General features: G+C 40.9%; 1 protein-coding gene and 1 long non-coding RNA gene across 6 annotated transcripts in view; both read right to left on the reverse strand.

Annotated features, from left to right (window-relative positions):
• LOC135250411 (low-density lipoprotein receptor-related protein 1B-like) overlaps window positions 1-1,707 on the reverse strand; it is a 398,366-nt gene extending 396,659 nt beyond the window's left edge. For 4 of the 5 annotated variants that reach the window (XM_064326657.1, XM_064326656.1, XM_064326655.1 and 1 more), the window contains exon 1: window positions 1,395-1,705. In XM_064326657.1, the coding sequence (XP_064182727.1) occupies window positions 1,395-1,479 (85 nt within the window). In that variant the 5' untranslated portion in view covers window positions 1,480-1,705. Of the gene's footprint in view, window positions 1-1,394 lie in introns of all 5 variants that reach the window. The other variant, XR_010328923.1, reaches the window with a different exon arrangement.
• Window positions 1,708-10,181: 8,474 nt separating this feature from the next.
• LOC135250412 (uncharacterized) lies at window positions 10,182-16,666 on the reverse strand. The gene is made up of 3 exons (XR_010328924.1): window positions 16,521-16,666; window positions 12,935-13,023; window positions 10,182-10,377 (listed from the first exon to the last, which is right to left on the reverse strand). It is a non-coding gene; the product is annotated as an uncharacterized LOC135250412 (long non-coding RNA).
• Between the last annotated feature and the right edge of the window lie 203 nt (window positions 16,667-16,869).

Below are 16,869 nucleotides of genomic sequence, written 5' to 3' on the forward strand. Positions count from 1 at the left end.
ACATATTCATAACAGAAGACAAAGTATTGCCGCCAATATCATCGTTGTAAATAACTTTTTATGACGTAACGCATAGTCAGTAAGCTTCCACTTAATATTGCAAAAGCAATTTGACATTGTACTGAGCAGCGGGACGTTTACTTATTAAAACAGCGTTGTATAAGCTGTCGGTCTGTCTTATATTAGTTCGAGGGTTGGGGGAGGGCGCGTCTTCTAAAGCTTGTCCTATCTCGACAGGCACACCTTCAGGCAAAAAATTGTTTCAACACAAAACATAAATAAACACTAAGTTATTTCAATTTCATGAAATTAAAATATTTCATAATTACCACCAAAGAGCTAGGTTCGTAGTGGATGCTTTGGGAGCAAGTATTCAATAAACTATTATGTAGGCACCTGCTGCGATTCGCTGGTTGCGTCTAAATAAAAAGGATCTCAGGGCTTCGAGGCGGGACACATTATTGGATTTCATATCCTCGAAAACTGAGCCCCGAAAGGGCAAGACAGAAAATCAACAGGAGGAGATCACTTGTGTGTAAAAGAATTCGACAAGGGGATATATTCCTGTTTCTGCTAGGCAGCAATCGATGGACTCTGGGAAATCAGGATTTCAAAAGGACATTCATTCAGAGTTATTTGATCCAGCAAATTAAAATTCTCAAGCACGTGTCCATGTTGTACACATCCATTACCTTGTTCATTTTGCCGTTTCATTGCGGTTCTTGCACACATATAGGCTACTTTACAGTATAGCCTACAATGAATTTGTAAACCATGTTGTAACACAGTTCTGTAGCCCACCGTGTAGCAGTGACAAAGCTTCAAATGCGAACTACGCTCTAGTTGAATAGATCTGAATTGGAGGGCTGCCTAATTTACGTACAGTATCGCTGCGTTCTCATTCAGCCCCAGTGATAACTACCCTACTGTAACCTACACAAAACACACGTACATATGATACATAGGTAGCTTTTAAACAAAAACAAATAGCCTAATCACAGGATCCGTCTGTCATTTAAGCATGAACTGACATTTTTGTTGCATATGAAATACTACAGTTAATTTGTAACGAGCGAAGCCTACTCTTAAATTTAAGAGCAGAAAACTAAAAACTCGTCACGTGACAACGGCAGAACGTATACAACCAATACCAGATTACAATTTCTCACACTTCGAATAACATGCACATACGATTTATAAACAATGTGATTGCAAGCAGGCACTCTGTAGTAGGGTTCATGTACAAAACAAGAGGCATACAGTGTGTTAAAAAGTAAAACTACTATATGCTGAGTTTAGAACCGTTTTTTTATGAATCCGAAAGCGATATTTCAGTGCGTTAAGTTTTATCAGACCTCGTATGACCGCTTGCATTTCGAACGAGACAGTCTTACCTTGCTCAGCGCCGACGGTGGTCAGCACCTTGGCGATTGGAAATAATCCCGATATGGTCAAAAATGCTAAAATAAATTCTGACATCGTTGCGGAATGAAGACTCCGGCTCCAGCAGGACTCTCGCACAAGTCCGGACCCCTCAGTCAACTGAGTCACACGCCGGTTATTCAAGGATGTCAGTTGGAATTCGTTCTCTTAGCGAGCCAGCGGTCCACCTCTCCCTGCGTTCACTAGGATCTCTAGGTGTTTATATGAGTGTAAGGAGACAGTAAAAGGGAGGGTGCACAGAGGGAGAGAGCGAGAGAGAGAGAAAGAGGTAGGACAGAGGCGGGGGTACAAGCTGAGGATTTGTGTATGTGTGTGGGGTGGGGGGTGGGGGGGATTGGTTTGCAGAGAACAGAGAGTGTGTGTCTTCACTTTTCAATGCTGGGTACGTCTGACCCTACATCACGCACGAGGGGCAGCGAGACGCCAACGACTGAGAAACCACTGATTAATCACACGGATCCCCCGAAGTTCCCATAAATCACCACCATTAGCTACCTATGGATTGGCACCAAGTCGAGGCAATATGGATCGCCTTTTCCACTAGGGCTGAAGAACGAGCTCTTCGTATCTCCTTAATGTGTTGGTGTACACATTTAAAAAAAAAAAAAAAAAACTATTTTAAGGATGCGCAAAGTTGATCCATTATCTCAAATGATAATCTCTATTACAACACAGACGACATTGCTTTTTTTCATTTTTCCCTTAACATTTTTTTTTTCAAATTACAGTGCATTCCATACTAATGCATTCCATTCCATTCCAAATATGGCTTGGCTTGACTATAAGCAAGAGATAAATGTACCTCAAATCTGATAAAAATCCAATAACGAAGATGGGAGGTGTCTCTGTAGGAAAAGGTAGCATGTGATTCACTGCTTATAGTACAGGTAATATAATTAACAGGTAGCTAAGTGAAACCATGTGTCTGAAAACAATCCCTTGGGGGATGCCTCACAGAGAGTTAAATGGGGGGAGGGGTGGTGAAAGGGCATTTCCTCTGTCCAGTAGACTTTCTATCCTTCAGGTTACTGCCTGGACAGAATGACCAATGTGATCTCATGGCGTTAGGTCCCAGGCAATGAGGCCCAAAAGGGCTGGTGTCGGACAACAGACAGATTACAGCCAAATAATTTGTTTTATTTAATATGGACTACTGCTCTCTCCAGTCAGTCAAACAGTGACCCCCCCCCCCCCCCCCCCCCCAATCAACCTACAAACTACACCAGTGGCTTAGAAGAATAGGCAAAGTGAAGGTGGTGTTATCAATATGATATTGGTACCTACCTTGGGCTAGTAATAACCTTAAATTATAACTTATCTTTATTACAATGTTTTTTTATGATGATTTGGTGAAAATGCACCGAAAGATAACTGTTTAGTGCTGTGCAAAATGTAATGCCTTTTTGCCATCTATTACGGATGTTTCATTTGAAAGAGGACATTTATGACCCCCTCCTACCCCCAAAAAATTGGATCGATAGAAATTTTATTGCGAAGGAGAAGAAAAAGCCTTCATTCTTTATTAAGTGTTCATAAGCCCTAATGATAAATAGCTGCTCATTTTCTGGTAATCGAGCCGTTAAGGAATCGCCTGGATAAACAGTTGCCTTGCTCAAGTTTCCGCCATGCTGGTGGCGAATGGCATTTCACAGAGTAATTACTGAACAAGCCTGAAAACTGGTGATTTTAAGAAGCCAAGAAAGAGCATGAATTCCAAGAGGCTGTCCACACTATGGACAGCCTAAGGCTTGCTCATCAGAAACACATTCATTCTGTGTTTCTGCAGCTGGTTGACTGCACACGCAGGCTCAGATAAGCATGGTCATCTGTGGCCTGTACATTCTTAAAATCTACAATAAACAAACATGGCATCCTTAGAAAAATGTTCTCTGGCTCCACAGGAAATAGAGCTACATAAAATCCCTGACAATAATCATGTTTCAGTGACTTGTTTCATTTTTGTAAAGTAATTCAGCCACCCTATCTCTCATACAGGTAATGAGGAAGATACAGGGAAGCATTTTACAAGGAATCCAGTGGGCCCATTCATCCAAAAAATGACCTTAGTTACCCATGAGCCTAGTGTAAAGCTAGCAGTATCACAGTTAAGGCGTAGGGCCACTGAAGATTGAGTTAGCGAGCATGCTGTTCATTTTGACCATAGAATCAGGATGGGCGTGGTTATTAGTATTCAGATACAATGATTCTGCTTTCCATCTCTATATGAGTGACCACAGACTCCTGTTTTGGGATCCGTGGTATAGTTCAGATGCTGTATTTGCAGATTTGTTCAGGTAAATCTGAGTGTCAGAAATCAAATCACTGTTCAGCCCTGGGGTTTCACCTTTACCCTTAATTAACGATCTGCTATAAGCGTAGAGGTGTTTTTTTCTCCCATTTTTCATACAAGGTCCCTTGCTGCTATTAATTATTCTTGCCAGAGAATGAACTAACTAGATACCTGTCAGTATGCATAGCAATCACACTGCACTGGCCTGAACCTGCTTAACTTGCATCTCACCCCCCATGGGGGTCAGGGGGCCAGCTGCTAAGACTGGAAACAGAAGTCACATCACTACAGTTATTCAAATTTGATGTAGAAGTATAAGCACATTAGCAGTATTACCAATAGCAAAGGTAGTGTAGTAATGATACACAGCAGAATATAGAATATGATTCGCAGTTTTGTAATTATGTATAGCAGTGTGTACAACAGTAGGCTTATCATTAGCACTATTTGTAGTAGTGTTACAATGCTGAGCTATATAGCAGATGCCCAAAGTAGTGACCAGCCAATGTAAGGCATTTAGTTTCACTAAAAGGCATGGCTAACATGTTCATATTGACACTATAATCAGGAAAATGTGCGAAATGCGTTCTATTTAAAGTCAAATCATGAAGTGCAAGTGAAAATCAAATTTCAAATCCCGCGATTACAAGAGGAAAAAAAGAATCAAAAGTGAAAATTTGCATGAAAAAGCTGTTGTGCACATTAGAAATATTCGTTTTTTAAAAGGTGTCTATTCTCCTGGCTACTTCCGTAATATTGTGAAAAACGTATATTAATTTTGACTCTTGCACAAGAATCGCTATGACGTGAGGTCCTCTATACGTCATTTTCATGGCAGAATGCCATATCTCGCAAATTGTTTGTCACAACCACATCCAAAGTGTTCCCATAACCGCGCACGTTACGGCTTCAACAAAGTATCTGGCTGCCGGCTATACTAATGTGCAGCCCAGCAGTTAAAATAAATGCCGCCGAGTTCCAAGGTGAGTTGAAAAGGCACATGCTGCGTGCAATCATATTCGACGATTTACGATGACGGTTTGAACGGCCACTGCTTTCCGCAACATTAAATGTGTTTTATCGGATCTCTGCCCTCATGTGCAGGCGTGCATCCTCATGTGGACAATAAAATTAAAATACCTCACGTAGTGCTTCATGTATTATTATTATTATTATTATTATTATTATTATTATTAGTATTAATTGGACGTACACTTTCATGCGTCGCGTGAAATACTTTTTAAGTGCAACGCGTGAAATTTTGGTAACTACTGCTACTGTTTGGCTACTTGCAAAGACAACAAAAGTTCTAAGTATATTACTCGAAATAATGCTCACCATTCTTAAATCTGTTCAAATATACTGCGATACAGTTCCTTTAACATTCATATATGTAGGCTACGAGTAGCCTACCCTACTTTATTCCGAAGAAGAGAACATGTAAAAGAGTACGCGTGGAAAGTGCCACCCCATTCCCTACTGCTTTTGATAAAGGCTGCGTGATTACGAGAAAGTGGATACGCACGATGCGTCCTGTGGTTTTGCGGAATGCGTCAATCAAGTGCCGCCGAGGGATGGATTTAGAATGATGTATTTGTCCTTGCACTACAAACCACGCTTAAATTGTGGGTTGCCCTTGAAAATTTTGTCAAGTAGTCTCCGCGTCAAAAGTAACGCCCACTCCAAAATGTATGTATTATGATCTAACGTTAAACTATATTTGCTCCGCAATGCAGGCTGAATAGTCTACTACGTAGTAGCTACTGAGAGTATTGAGTACCAAGGCGAATAGGCTCATTTTATTATTCTGATTCGCATAACGCTTTATCCATGAACAAGTATAGATATTACAAATTGCTAATTATTTTGCTAATACATTAACTACTACACTATGTAAATCCAAAACTTAACAGTTATCCGTGAATGTAGCCAGCAAATCCACACCACTGAAAAAGTAAATTACACAGTGAAAGCGTATAGCCTACATACAAACAAAATGAGTCCACACAAATACAAACTATAATTAATGGAATGACACTATGTTTGTTTTTAATTTCAGACCTGGTAATTGCATTTTTTTTTCTTGTAAATATTGACATCAAAGACGCACACAGCACATTTCGATGAAATCCACATACACAAAAGCACCGGTGATATAATCTTTCCGATTAAGACAGAGCTGTTCTGGAAAGCACAAAGTAATTTTAAGTTAATTACCCCTGCATTTTGACTCCAACCAAGATATTACAGTTTGCATAATGTAATTGAGCCATCACAAGTTTAATCGTCATGGACAGCAGAGATTAGCGAGACATTTAAAATAAGGCTGAAATACAGCTCTCATAAAATGCATCTGGCTGTCATGAAATCCAACCATATTGTGTTTTCCTCTGACTGAAGGAACAAACGCGCAAACATTAACTCGCCCAAAACTATTGTCCGTCTGTATGGTATAATAATGCGCTCTGGCATGTTTGACGAACTACTGCCATCTAGAGAACATTGCTTCTTTTCCATAATAGAACAATGCAAAATAATAATGAACGGGTCGTGTTAAATCAGGATACTCTTATTAGATTAGATTAAACGCATACCACATATGGCATACTGTATGATTGTGTTGCGTCTACATGTGTAAAAAACTGAGGGAAAAAAAGTGAATAATCGTTTCAGATTTGGTATCAGTATTTATTTGGAAATATTGCATGCAGTTCATATTATCTTACCACGGAGATATTATGTTGACCGTATTTCTGGGCTGATTCTCTATATACTTATAGACTATAGTAAATACTCTAAATACTTGGCTCTTCCATTAAACTCCAACATAGAAACCATGGAATGCTTAAAAGAGGCATGGCTGGGGTATTTGAAAGATTCAGAGGTATGTTATTTTAAGGGATGTGAAGAGAAGCTATGATAAATATTATTAAAATGGGTGTGTCAAATACAGTGGCGACAAACCTGCTATAAAGCATACATGTACAGTGTGTTATGATAAAGCACGTGACACAGCAGTCTGCTTAAGAACATGTAGATATGTGTGGTGTAAACAGATGTGAAGATTACTTTTTTCACAAACTTTAATTCTGAACCAGTTTCTAAATCCTGGCTTTTCTTCTCCTTATTTTTATTTCTCACTTGTATCCACAGGACCAGGCCAGAGTTTCAGTGTCCTCTGTCCATTTGGGAAAGTGCCAGATTAAAAAGTATATTATTTTCCTCTGACATTCTACCAGCTGAGCTGTGCCACATTACACCAGAGAGGCTCGATGTGCAGCCGGGGACAGCAGACAACAGGCGCCCAATTGGCCAGAAGTCCCAGAGTTATCCAATGAGAAGCTAGAAATCCGACCATGCAAAACACTCCCTCACTGAGTGATGCTATGGCCAATTGTGCATTTCATTTTAAATGAAAATGGACTGTGCTCTTCTTTCAGCCCTTTTGGGTTAAAGACAGAGGTGTATACTGAAGAATTCAGTAACTACGTCCAGGAAAGATTCACACACAGTTTTTAGTTAATATAAGGCTAAAAGGAGCATTCTTTCATCATTAAAATGCTGTTGTATGCTGATGCCTTATATCCTAAACCATGTAGCATCACTACTGGTGCACAAGTGAATAACAGAGGAACTACCAATCAAGCATATTTTCAGGTAGCATATTAACAGTACTTAACATATGGTGGCAAAAGCAAAAAGTACTAAAAATGGAAACTTTTAAATTGGAAATGGACTATGCCCTTATTTCAACCCTTTGTGTTTATAAAGGTTTGTACATTTAAGAAATTAAGTAACAATCACACTGTGCATTGTCCTTACAGGTTCACTAAACTCCAGATGATGGGTCAGTGTATCCAAGAGTCACACTGGAAGTAGGTGATGCTTTTACGTGTCATCCTCTGGATTCAAATGTGCGTGCTACCATTTGTAAAAGAACAAGGAGTTGCACTGTGTTTGAAGGCATGCACAGATGGGCCATGTTATCAGATGTGCAAACGGAGCATTTAAAGGTGTTGCTGGCCGATGCTTGCTAAAGGATGCTTCCTTGATACTAAATTAACATATGTCAAATCATCACCTATCAACATATTTGATTAGGATATAATCTGAAATTAAGCTTGAATTTTTTAAAGGCTTCAATGTCTCTGTTTCCAGCTTACACAAATGAATCCTTAGAAGAATGCCTATCAAGTATGCACTGTATAGTATTTCAGCTTTTCAATATTAATTTTACAGCACCGAGTACAGTCAGAGTAAAATAATGACGGAAGCGAACCACTGATACGTGTATCTCGAGGGTATCCATTCTCGGAGATGTCCAATCCAGCACTATTGTGCCTGCTTCTACTTAACAGGGTCTTAATTGAAGACCATGATTGGTCAATTAGTTTAATCATGTGTCGTTATGCTGGGCTAAAACAAAAACCTGCACCCACACCGGCCCATTTTGTATAGCTTGTGCACACCTGGTATAACGGTTAAGACCATGGTTCTCAGTAGACCTGCCTTACTATGGATGACGGTGGCAGGCTTGAGACGTGTAGCAGGTAAGTGAGGAAATGGCGCAGGCTGGGTAGTGGGGGGGAGCGACCTGCTCTCGAGTTGGGTAGTGCAGCCTGCTCTCTCCTGCTCTGCTCCCAGACAGGCTCCTCGCTCTCTGCCGCTGCCCGCCGGTGCGGCGTGGCAAAAAAGTAATGAATCCCCTCGGCAAACGCTTCCCCATCGCTCTCTCTCTGAAGACGCGAGAGATGACAGTCCTCTCTCCCTGACTCCTTCCCTCCCTCCTTCTCTCTCACCCCCTCTGAGACGGTGCCCCTGGCTGGTTCCTGCAATTACAGTACATGCTACACGAAGATCTCCCCCTTCCAGCCCGCGGCTCACAGTAATTAATGCAACATGACATGCGTTTGGGTCCATGATGGAAGCTCTACTGGAACGAGGTTTAACCAACATAACCCCCAACGCCACCCCTTTGGAGCAGGAGTTCACATGGGGGGTGGGGAACTTTCTTAAATTCAGTCACCCCTGACGAGGAGATAAGAACCCCGTAAAGCTGGAGGATGATCTCTCATTGGACCAGATGATGTACTTACACTAGCAGCTGTACATCCAGAACTAACTTCAATTGGAAGAAGCAGGACTGGCAGTGCCAAGCAGTTAGTGATAACTAACTTACGACCTGCACAATTCGTGCACTAGCATTACAGGTAGATATTACTGCAGAAACAAGACTGTATAGTCTAAAGACAATGCATAATCTTTTCCCATAATATATATCTCTCTCATTATTATGTAACTCGTCCATGGTTGGGATACAGATGGACAGGTATTTGTTGTTGTCATGATCATGGCAGCTACTGCCACCTGGTAATTTTTGCTGGAGGCTCTTTTTCTAGCCAAGAGCTAAACCCCGTCATGGCGATTTATTTTGTTAGTTCTGTGGACAAATGGCCATCACACACACACACACACACACACACACACACTCCTCAAAATACCAACAAGGTTTGGGTGAAAGCAAAGTGGTAATTACCTCCTGACTTCTGCAAGCTGGGAACTAACAGCTGGCCACGTGACAGAACTCAAACTACACGTCGTTGCACTGGAGAATATTATTTGCTGCCAGGGTTGGAGCATAAAAGCTTCACAAGCTCCTTTTTCACATTCTCACAAATAGGCAGCCTTATGGCCTTTCTGTGTGTCTCAGCAAGCCACCTTTGTTCACTGTTTATTTTTATTTATATTTGTTTTACAAAATAGGTATTATTGTTATTATATATCTCACATTATTCATTGACTTTGTCTTGGAGATTGGAGAGAGCGCCAACAGCATGTTCAGAATGAATTGTTCCTTTCACTCTTCTGCTGGGCTGAACGTGGCTTGAAAATGTAAATGTAAGACTGCAATACTGGGGCGCCCCCTATAGGTCTTTCCATTCAACAACATTTCACACCCGGCTGAGGGTGAGCAAGTGAACAACGATTTTCGAACAAGGTAGCATTAGCATAGCTCGCTTCATCACTTGCAATGGAAAAGCAGTGAAAACCATTTCCCCCCAAGTAATCGTTGTTTGAAATAAAATATATAATCAGATAGGATGGAAATCAACCCTGTGTGTGTGTGTGTGTGTGTGTGTGGACATGTATTACTATCTTTGTGAGAAATAAATGTCCCCTCAAGGATAGAAGCATGAGGAAAATTACGCAAGGTGGGGACCTTTTGCTGGTCCCCACAAGTTCAAGAGGCTGTTTTAGGGTTAGGACTCAGGGTTAGGGTTAAGGTTAGGCATGTAGTGGTTGGGGTTAGGGTTAAAGGTTACGGAATAAATGTAGTCAATGGGAAGTCCTCACAAGTATAGCAATAAATTCTTGTGTGTGTGTGTGTGTGTGTCATAGTCCCTTCTCAAATATAGGCTTCACTGAATTGGTAACATCTGGTCAAAGGACTCTACCAGCTTATAACATTAGCAGTAACTGTCAAACAGTTTGTTTTATTTTTGTTTGTTTTTGTTTTTTTTCCCCCTCTCTGAACACACATTGATCACACTGTTGAGCAATTAATATGCAGCAGGGGTATGAGTGGAGGAAGCAGCATGCAGTCGGGTCTCAATCAATCTGATAATTAGGTTCAGATCTTCAGTCTGTGTAAAGGAACACAAGAAACCAGCACACATATTACGGGGACAGGTGTGTGTGTGTGTGTGTGTGTGTGCGTGTGTATGGGGGGGGGAGGCTTTCAAATCACCCCATAGTGTTCAGAGAAAGAATCATGTAGTCAATGTGTGTGTGTGTGTGTGTGTGTGGGTGTGTGTCCTCCATCCTCCAGGTGGAGTGAACCCTGGGGAAGCGGACCCTACCGCAAACAGAGGGGGCTGAGAACCACTCTTTCGCAAACAAGACTGGAGCTGCTTTGACAACCTGAGGTCAACCAAACTCCCACGCTGATCATGTACCCTGTATTCACACCTGAATATATGTGTACATCAATCACACCTGTGGAATGAGTGTAAGAATGTTAGTGGAATGTGCGTATGATGTGAACTATGTGGAAATGTTATTTTGGGCTTTGTGCATGTGTACATGAACTGTCTGAAAATAAAGTTCCTCTTGGAGGACAATGCAGAATCTATTTATATAACTATCTATCCATCTATTCATATGTTATATTACGTTAATTTGGCAGATGCCTTTATCCAAAACGACGCACAGTGCATCTATCTATCTATCTATCTACCTACCTACCTACCTACCTACCAACCAATCATCAGGTCAACGAAGACTCCAGTCCCACAGCAATCCCCCCTTTCCGAGTTCCTCCCCATGTGAATTTCAATTCACAATATTCATGTTAGATTTTATGCTTGCTGAAAAAAGTAAGCACACTTTAAAAAAGAATAAAAAACAGCACTACCCAAAGATCTGCGTGCTTGGGGAGGTTTTAGGCACAGAAGAGGAATAGAAATGAATTTTAAGCGGTTCCGACATTGACCAAAGAAGACTTGTGCAACAGTTTTCCCCAACTGTGGCCCATTCTGCCAATGCCTATCCTGGTGGTGGAAAAAATAAACTTTTTAACATTTTATCGAGTCTGACATTTTGCGGTCGCGGTGCATCGCTTTTCGTTTGGTCCGCTGCGAGCTGACGAAATGAGGTGACGGTGAACGCCGTTTGTTTTTTTGGTTTAGGACCAATGGTGGGAACACAAGGTCATTCCCTTAAACACTGAGCACAGTAAATAAAACATACACAGGCTATATGTCAGCTAAAGCTGCCTCCAGGTCCATGGGAAGTCTCACACTTCTGGCCATAAATGTTTCAGAAACAGGCATCTCCAGTGTGTTTCCAGCACTGCGCGATCTTCAAAATATCTCCTAGACTGCTTTATTTATTAATCTATTACGTAGACATGGTTAATGGATGTGAACTCGAACCTAGCCCTAAAATTCAAACCCACCTGCAAACTCATTTAAAATGGCTGCCATCATCCGCAGATTACATCTGGGCATGTCCATTTGCCCAATGTGGCTCTAAAATAGGTACCCGTATGGCAGGTCGGGGAGCAATCTCACCTACAATCAAGCAGTGTGTAAGGACTGCTGTCGGTTTATCCATAGAGTTTACCCATCCAAGTCAATAAATCAACTCCATTATCTGTATTGAAATTTGTGGTGGTTTGTTCATAATTGCTTGACCCCATTTCCTTGATGCTATGTAATTCAATCTACGAACCCCTCTGTCCCTGCCCGCATCTTTTCAGACTGTACGAGAATTAACTCTATCACTACACTACGGGGTACTCTCAATCTAGGATCACTCTCATCACTGTATCTTTCTACCCTGATCCTCTAGCACTTTCATATTACACTTGTATCTACATTCAGTGCTTATATTGTACTTGTATCATTATCTTGATGCTGTATGTCGATCATATATTGTACCTTATCGGACCTGTGTTTTGTAATTGTCCAGTGACCTCTGGTATACACATATAGTACATCATTTTGGATAAAAGCGCCTGCCAAATAAATGTAATGCAATGTAATTATTCACATAACTGTCATAAAATATCACTACATAACTGCTACATCGTGCTCCACCATATTCAGTTAAACAAAAATGGCATTACTCATTTGTGCTACTTTTGTGTTATAAAAACAAGGGGTAATGCTGCATTGATCTTTTTTTTTTATAGTAACAACATAACTCACCCAAGTGCCAAACTCACCGATGAATTTGCACCTTTAGAAGACCCTGTTTACTTTCATTGCATAGGCCAAACCTAACATTATTTTTGTGTGACATGTACACAGTTTTATGAAAAAATCTGATAGTAGCATTTGGTTTCGACAGTGGATCAGATTCTTCCTAATCTGATTTCTGTCAGACCCAGAGGTAGCATGGGCCTTATTCTGTTGGCATCAGATTTGAAACACTCTAGCATGAATCTTCTCCTGTCAGCAACATTGGGGAGGTAGGGGGGCAGGGGTTTCTAAAAGGCAGGGGTTTCTAAAGAGTTTTTAGAAGACACTGTGACCCTGCCTGGCTGCATTGGCTAGTGGGACTGGCAGCTGCAGTCAGCACTGGCATGATCCAGATTCAAGACCATACCACGGGACCCATTCACGCACTAAAACAATTAGAGCGTTTAAAGGACAAGCCTCCCAGCACCCCAGAATTATAAAAACGGGAAATTCTCACTCAATAAAAAAGCCAAGTTGATGATGTCGGTCGGTCCGATGCTTTTCCCTTTGGACGACTGGCTGGATGTATGTCGCTGCCTGGTTTTCCTGTGGATTGGAGATACAAAATTATTCTCATTTTGGTAAAAGGGTAACAGAGCTGAAACAGCATGGTGCAATTTATATTCTGATTTAATCAATCAATCAATCTTTATTTTATAGCTCATTTAATACAACTGAATGCAATGCAATGTGCTTTACTGTGGGGGGAAAAAAATGAGAAGATTGACTATTTTAATGGCAGCTGGAAGACTTAAGATGGATTCTCACAGTCATTTCCCATTAGAATGTGTCACACGGACACTGGCTCGCAGGAGAATTGTAGGTTTCAATTTAAATGTTCCATGCCAGGCAGTGGACAGGCCGTGAAAACGGAGCCTTTTCTGCGACCCTCACCTGAATTACCCAAAATTTTGCTTTATAATTATGATTTGCGGGGATTAATCATAAAAAAATATATATATAAGTAGTGTAATATTCTGTACCGAATATCAAAGGTAGCATTTGATACAGTCCGCTGCAGCACCCTGACCAGCTTATACAGGCTATTTATTATAGTTATTACACACACAGGGCAATCAGCAAAACAACGATTGGGAGCAGGAGAAACCAGTGAGAGCAACGGTTCCTTTGGTGACAATAAGTGGCGATATAATGATACGCGCCGTCAATTTTGTTGCACGGTGCCCCATTTGTACAACAGCATCTCCTACCACCACACACACTGTCACACACACACGCACGCACGCACGCACACACACACATACACATGCACACACACACACTCTGTGGATTTGCAAATATGCAAATGGACTGCATTTAGAATTACAATGAAGTGCATCACTACAAGGAGACAGCAGGCAGAGAACTAGATTCCCGATGATTAAGAGCCTCGCGCCTCATTCCCCGAGCGATTTCGTCCCCCGAGACATTTCATCTGACTCGTTTCCTGGTTATGCACTTCATACGAACAAGAGAAAATTACCCACAGTGGAGCCGAGCACCGGATGGATTGATTTATTTCTCTCCCATTGTGCTCTCAGACGCTCAGTGTCTGAAGAACGTACCTTTAGGCTGCCCGCTTTTGTGATGGTAGGCCTACAGATTTCAAACGGTGAATTAGCGATCTAAATGTTACGCAAACAAAACCACCAACAGGCGTACGAAACATTTTTCCAATTTACCATTCTGCAGCAGGCCATTATAGCCACGCATAACAATGTAATCTCACAACTTTTTCTCCCCCCCGTATGGGCCATCAGCCGAACAAGATTCAGATTACAACTCACGTTTAAAGGGCGTGTTTGCGAACAGACAGAAACACAACAACACACTGACTTTCAACAAACTAAAAAAATAAATAACAGCGCAGTTGACTTGCAGGGCATTCAATTTCCGTCTTGGACTGAGAAAGCTGATGCGTGCTTCTCCTATGGCTCCATATATATACATATATCTGATATATCCAAAAGTATCTGGACACCCCTTGGTCTGGGGCTGTTTTCATGGTTTTGGCTAGGCTCCTTAGTTCCAGTGAAGGCAAATCTTAATGCTTTGACATTCTAGACAATTCTGTGGTTCCAACATTGTGGCAACAGTTTGGGGAAGGCCCTTTACTGTTTCAGCATGACAGTTCCCCCAGGCACAGAGCAAGGTCCATATAGAAATGGTTTGGTTGAGTGTGTGTGGTGTGAAAGAACTTGATTGGCCTGCATAGAGCCACACACGCACAGTGAGTATGTTGTTAGGGGCAGAGACAAACAATTTTAGATTTGTAATTTAGTGCACACTCTCAGCTTTTATTCAAGGATATTTTTTATACATTTTGGTTTCACCATGTAGAACACTTTTTATACATAGCCCCCGAATTTCAGGGTATCATAAAGTTCAGGACATATTCATGTTATGTAAATGAAAGCGCTCATGTTTAGTACTTTATCACATATCCTTTGCATGCAATGACTGCTTGAAGTCTGTGACCCATCGACATTACCAGATGCTAAGTATGTTCTCTGGTGATGCTCTGCCAGGCCTGTACGGCAGCCATCTTCAGCGTCTGCTCATTTCGGGGGCCCTTCAGCATATGAAACGCATGTTCAGTTGGATTCAGTTCGAGTGAATGACTTGGCCAGCTTTCCAGTTTTTGAAAGACTCCTTTGTTGTTTTAGCAGTATGTTTGGGATCATCGTATTTCTGTAGGATGGAGCACCGTTCAATGGGTTTGGAGGTGTTTTGTTGAGCAGATAAGATGCTTCTGTACACATCAATGAAGACAAGTGAGCTAGTACCTGTGGCATCCATAACATGGCCAAACCATAGCACCCCCACCATCATGTTTCACTGATGAGGGGGGTGCTTTGGATTATGGGCAGTTCCTTTTGGCTTTCAGACTTCGCTTGTCATAGCACAGAAATAAGTGAATCTTGATCTGATCTGTCTGCAATATATATATATACTTTTTTTTTTTCCACAATTCTGCAGGCTCTTTTAGGTACTTCTTAGCACTGCAACCTGGCAATCCTGTTTTTGCCACTGACTAGTGGCTTGCATCTTTCAAATTAGCCTCTATAGTCACTTACACATCCATGCCTGCCTACCGAAGAGTGTTTCTGATCTGTTGGACAGGTGTTTGGTGCATTAAAATGGGAATTTTACGCATTTTAATGGGAATTCTCCCAGCATCAACTGTAGAGTTAGCCTTTGCCTTAGCCTACCAGCCCCTTTGCAATTACTGAGCTCACCAGTGCTCTCTTTCTTCTTTATCTACCAAACAGTTGCTTTTGGTGAGCCAAAGGTTTGGCCTGTGTCTCTCACTGCATTTTTATTATTTATCAGCCTCATAATGGCTTCCTTGTCTTTCATTGGCACAACTCTGGTTCTCATGTTGACAAGCAACAATAGCAGACTCAAAAGGCAATCAAAAGCCTATAATCAAGATTAGATACTCAAAGCTCTCTTATACCTGCACCAGGGAAGCAACACACCTGATGAATCAGAAATACCTTTGGAGCATTATGGTGCCCTGAAATGGGGAGCTACGTATAAAAGTACTGTCATTTCTATATGGTGAAAGCAAAATGTATAAAAAAATACCCTTAAATAAAAGCTGAGAATGTGCACTTTAATGACGTGAATTGTTTGGTTACAAATATAAAATTATTTAGCAAAGAGCTATGTACAAAAAAGATATACATATATGTGTGTGTCTTTGTCCCAAACATTACGGAGCTCACTATATATATATATATATATATATATATATATATATATATATATATATATACAGTATTATTAAACACTAATCACATAATTATAAACCAATTGCAATAGGTACTTATTTTTTTCAGCTTGAATACTGAATGTTTCTTGCTGAATTTGAAGCACTTTTTTATTACAATCCATTGATACTTCCCTTTATTGGTGTGCAGTTGACAAATGTTTAAATCTGCCATTGTGACCCATAATTCAAAGAACCAAAATACCTGCTATTGTCAATTTTAGCACTGTAAGAATAAACAACCAGCACAATTTGATATGGTACTCACTTAAAGACTGATGAACACACTGCTTTCTGATCCAAACATTCGCTCTTCCATCTTGCGTTGAATCACTGGCAAAGCTCTTTAAAGCTAACAAGCTTCAGCTGTTGTCAATTGAAGTCATCAGCTCTACTCTACCAATCCAAACTTGAAAATGCTTGAAAGGTTTCCCTGGTCACTTTCATCTGTTGATTTAGCTTCTTATAGCCATGGGAAACATGTGAAGAAAGGAGGAACATGCTTGCAGCATACAGAATTTTAGTCATTTGTTTCCACCTATAACTATGCATAACATACACTTTTCTAAAAAAAAAAGTTACATTGTTAGTCTTCACCCAAAGTGAGCATTGAACTC

This window comes from Anguilla rostrata, chromosome 3 (assembly GCF_018555375.3).
Source record: "Anguilla rostrata isolate EN2019 chromosome 3, ASM1855537v3, whole genome shotgun sequence".
Classification (NCBI taxonomy): Eukaryota; Metazoa; Chordata; class Actinopteri; order Anguilliformes; family Anguillidae; genus Anguilla; species Anguilla rostrata.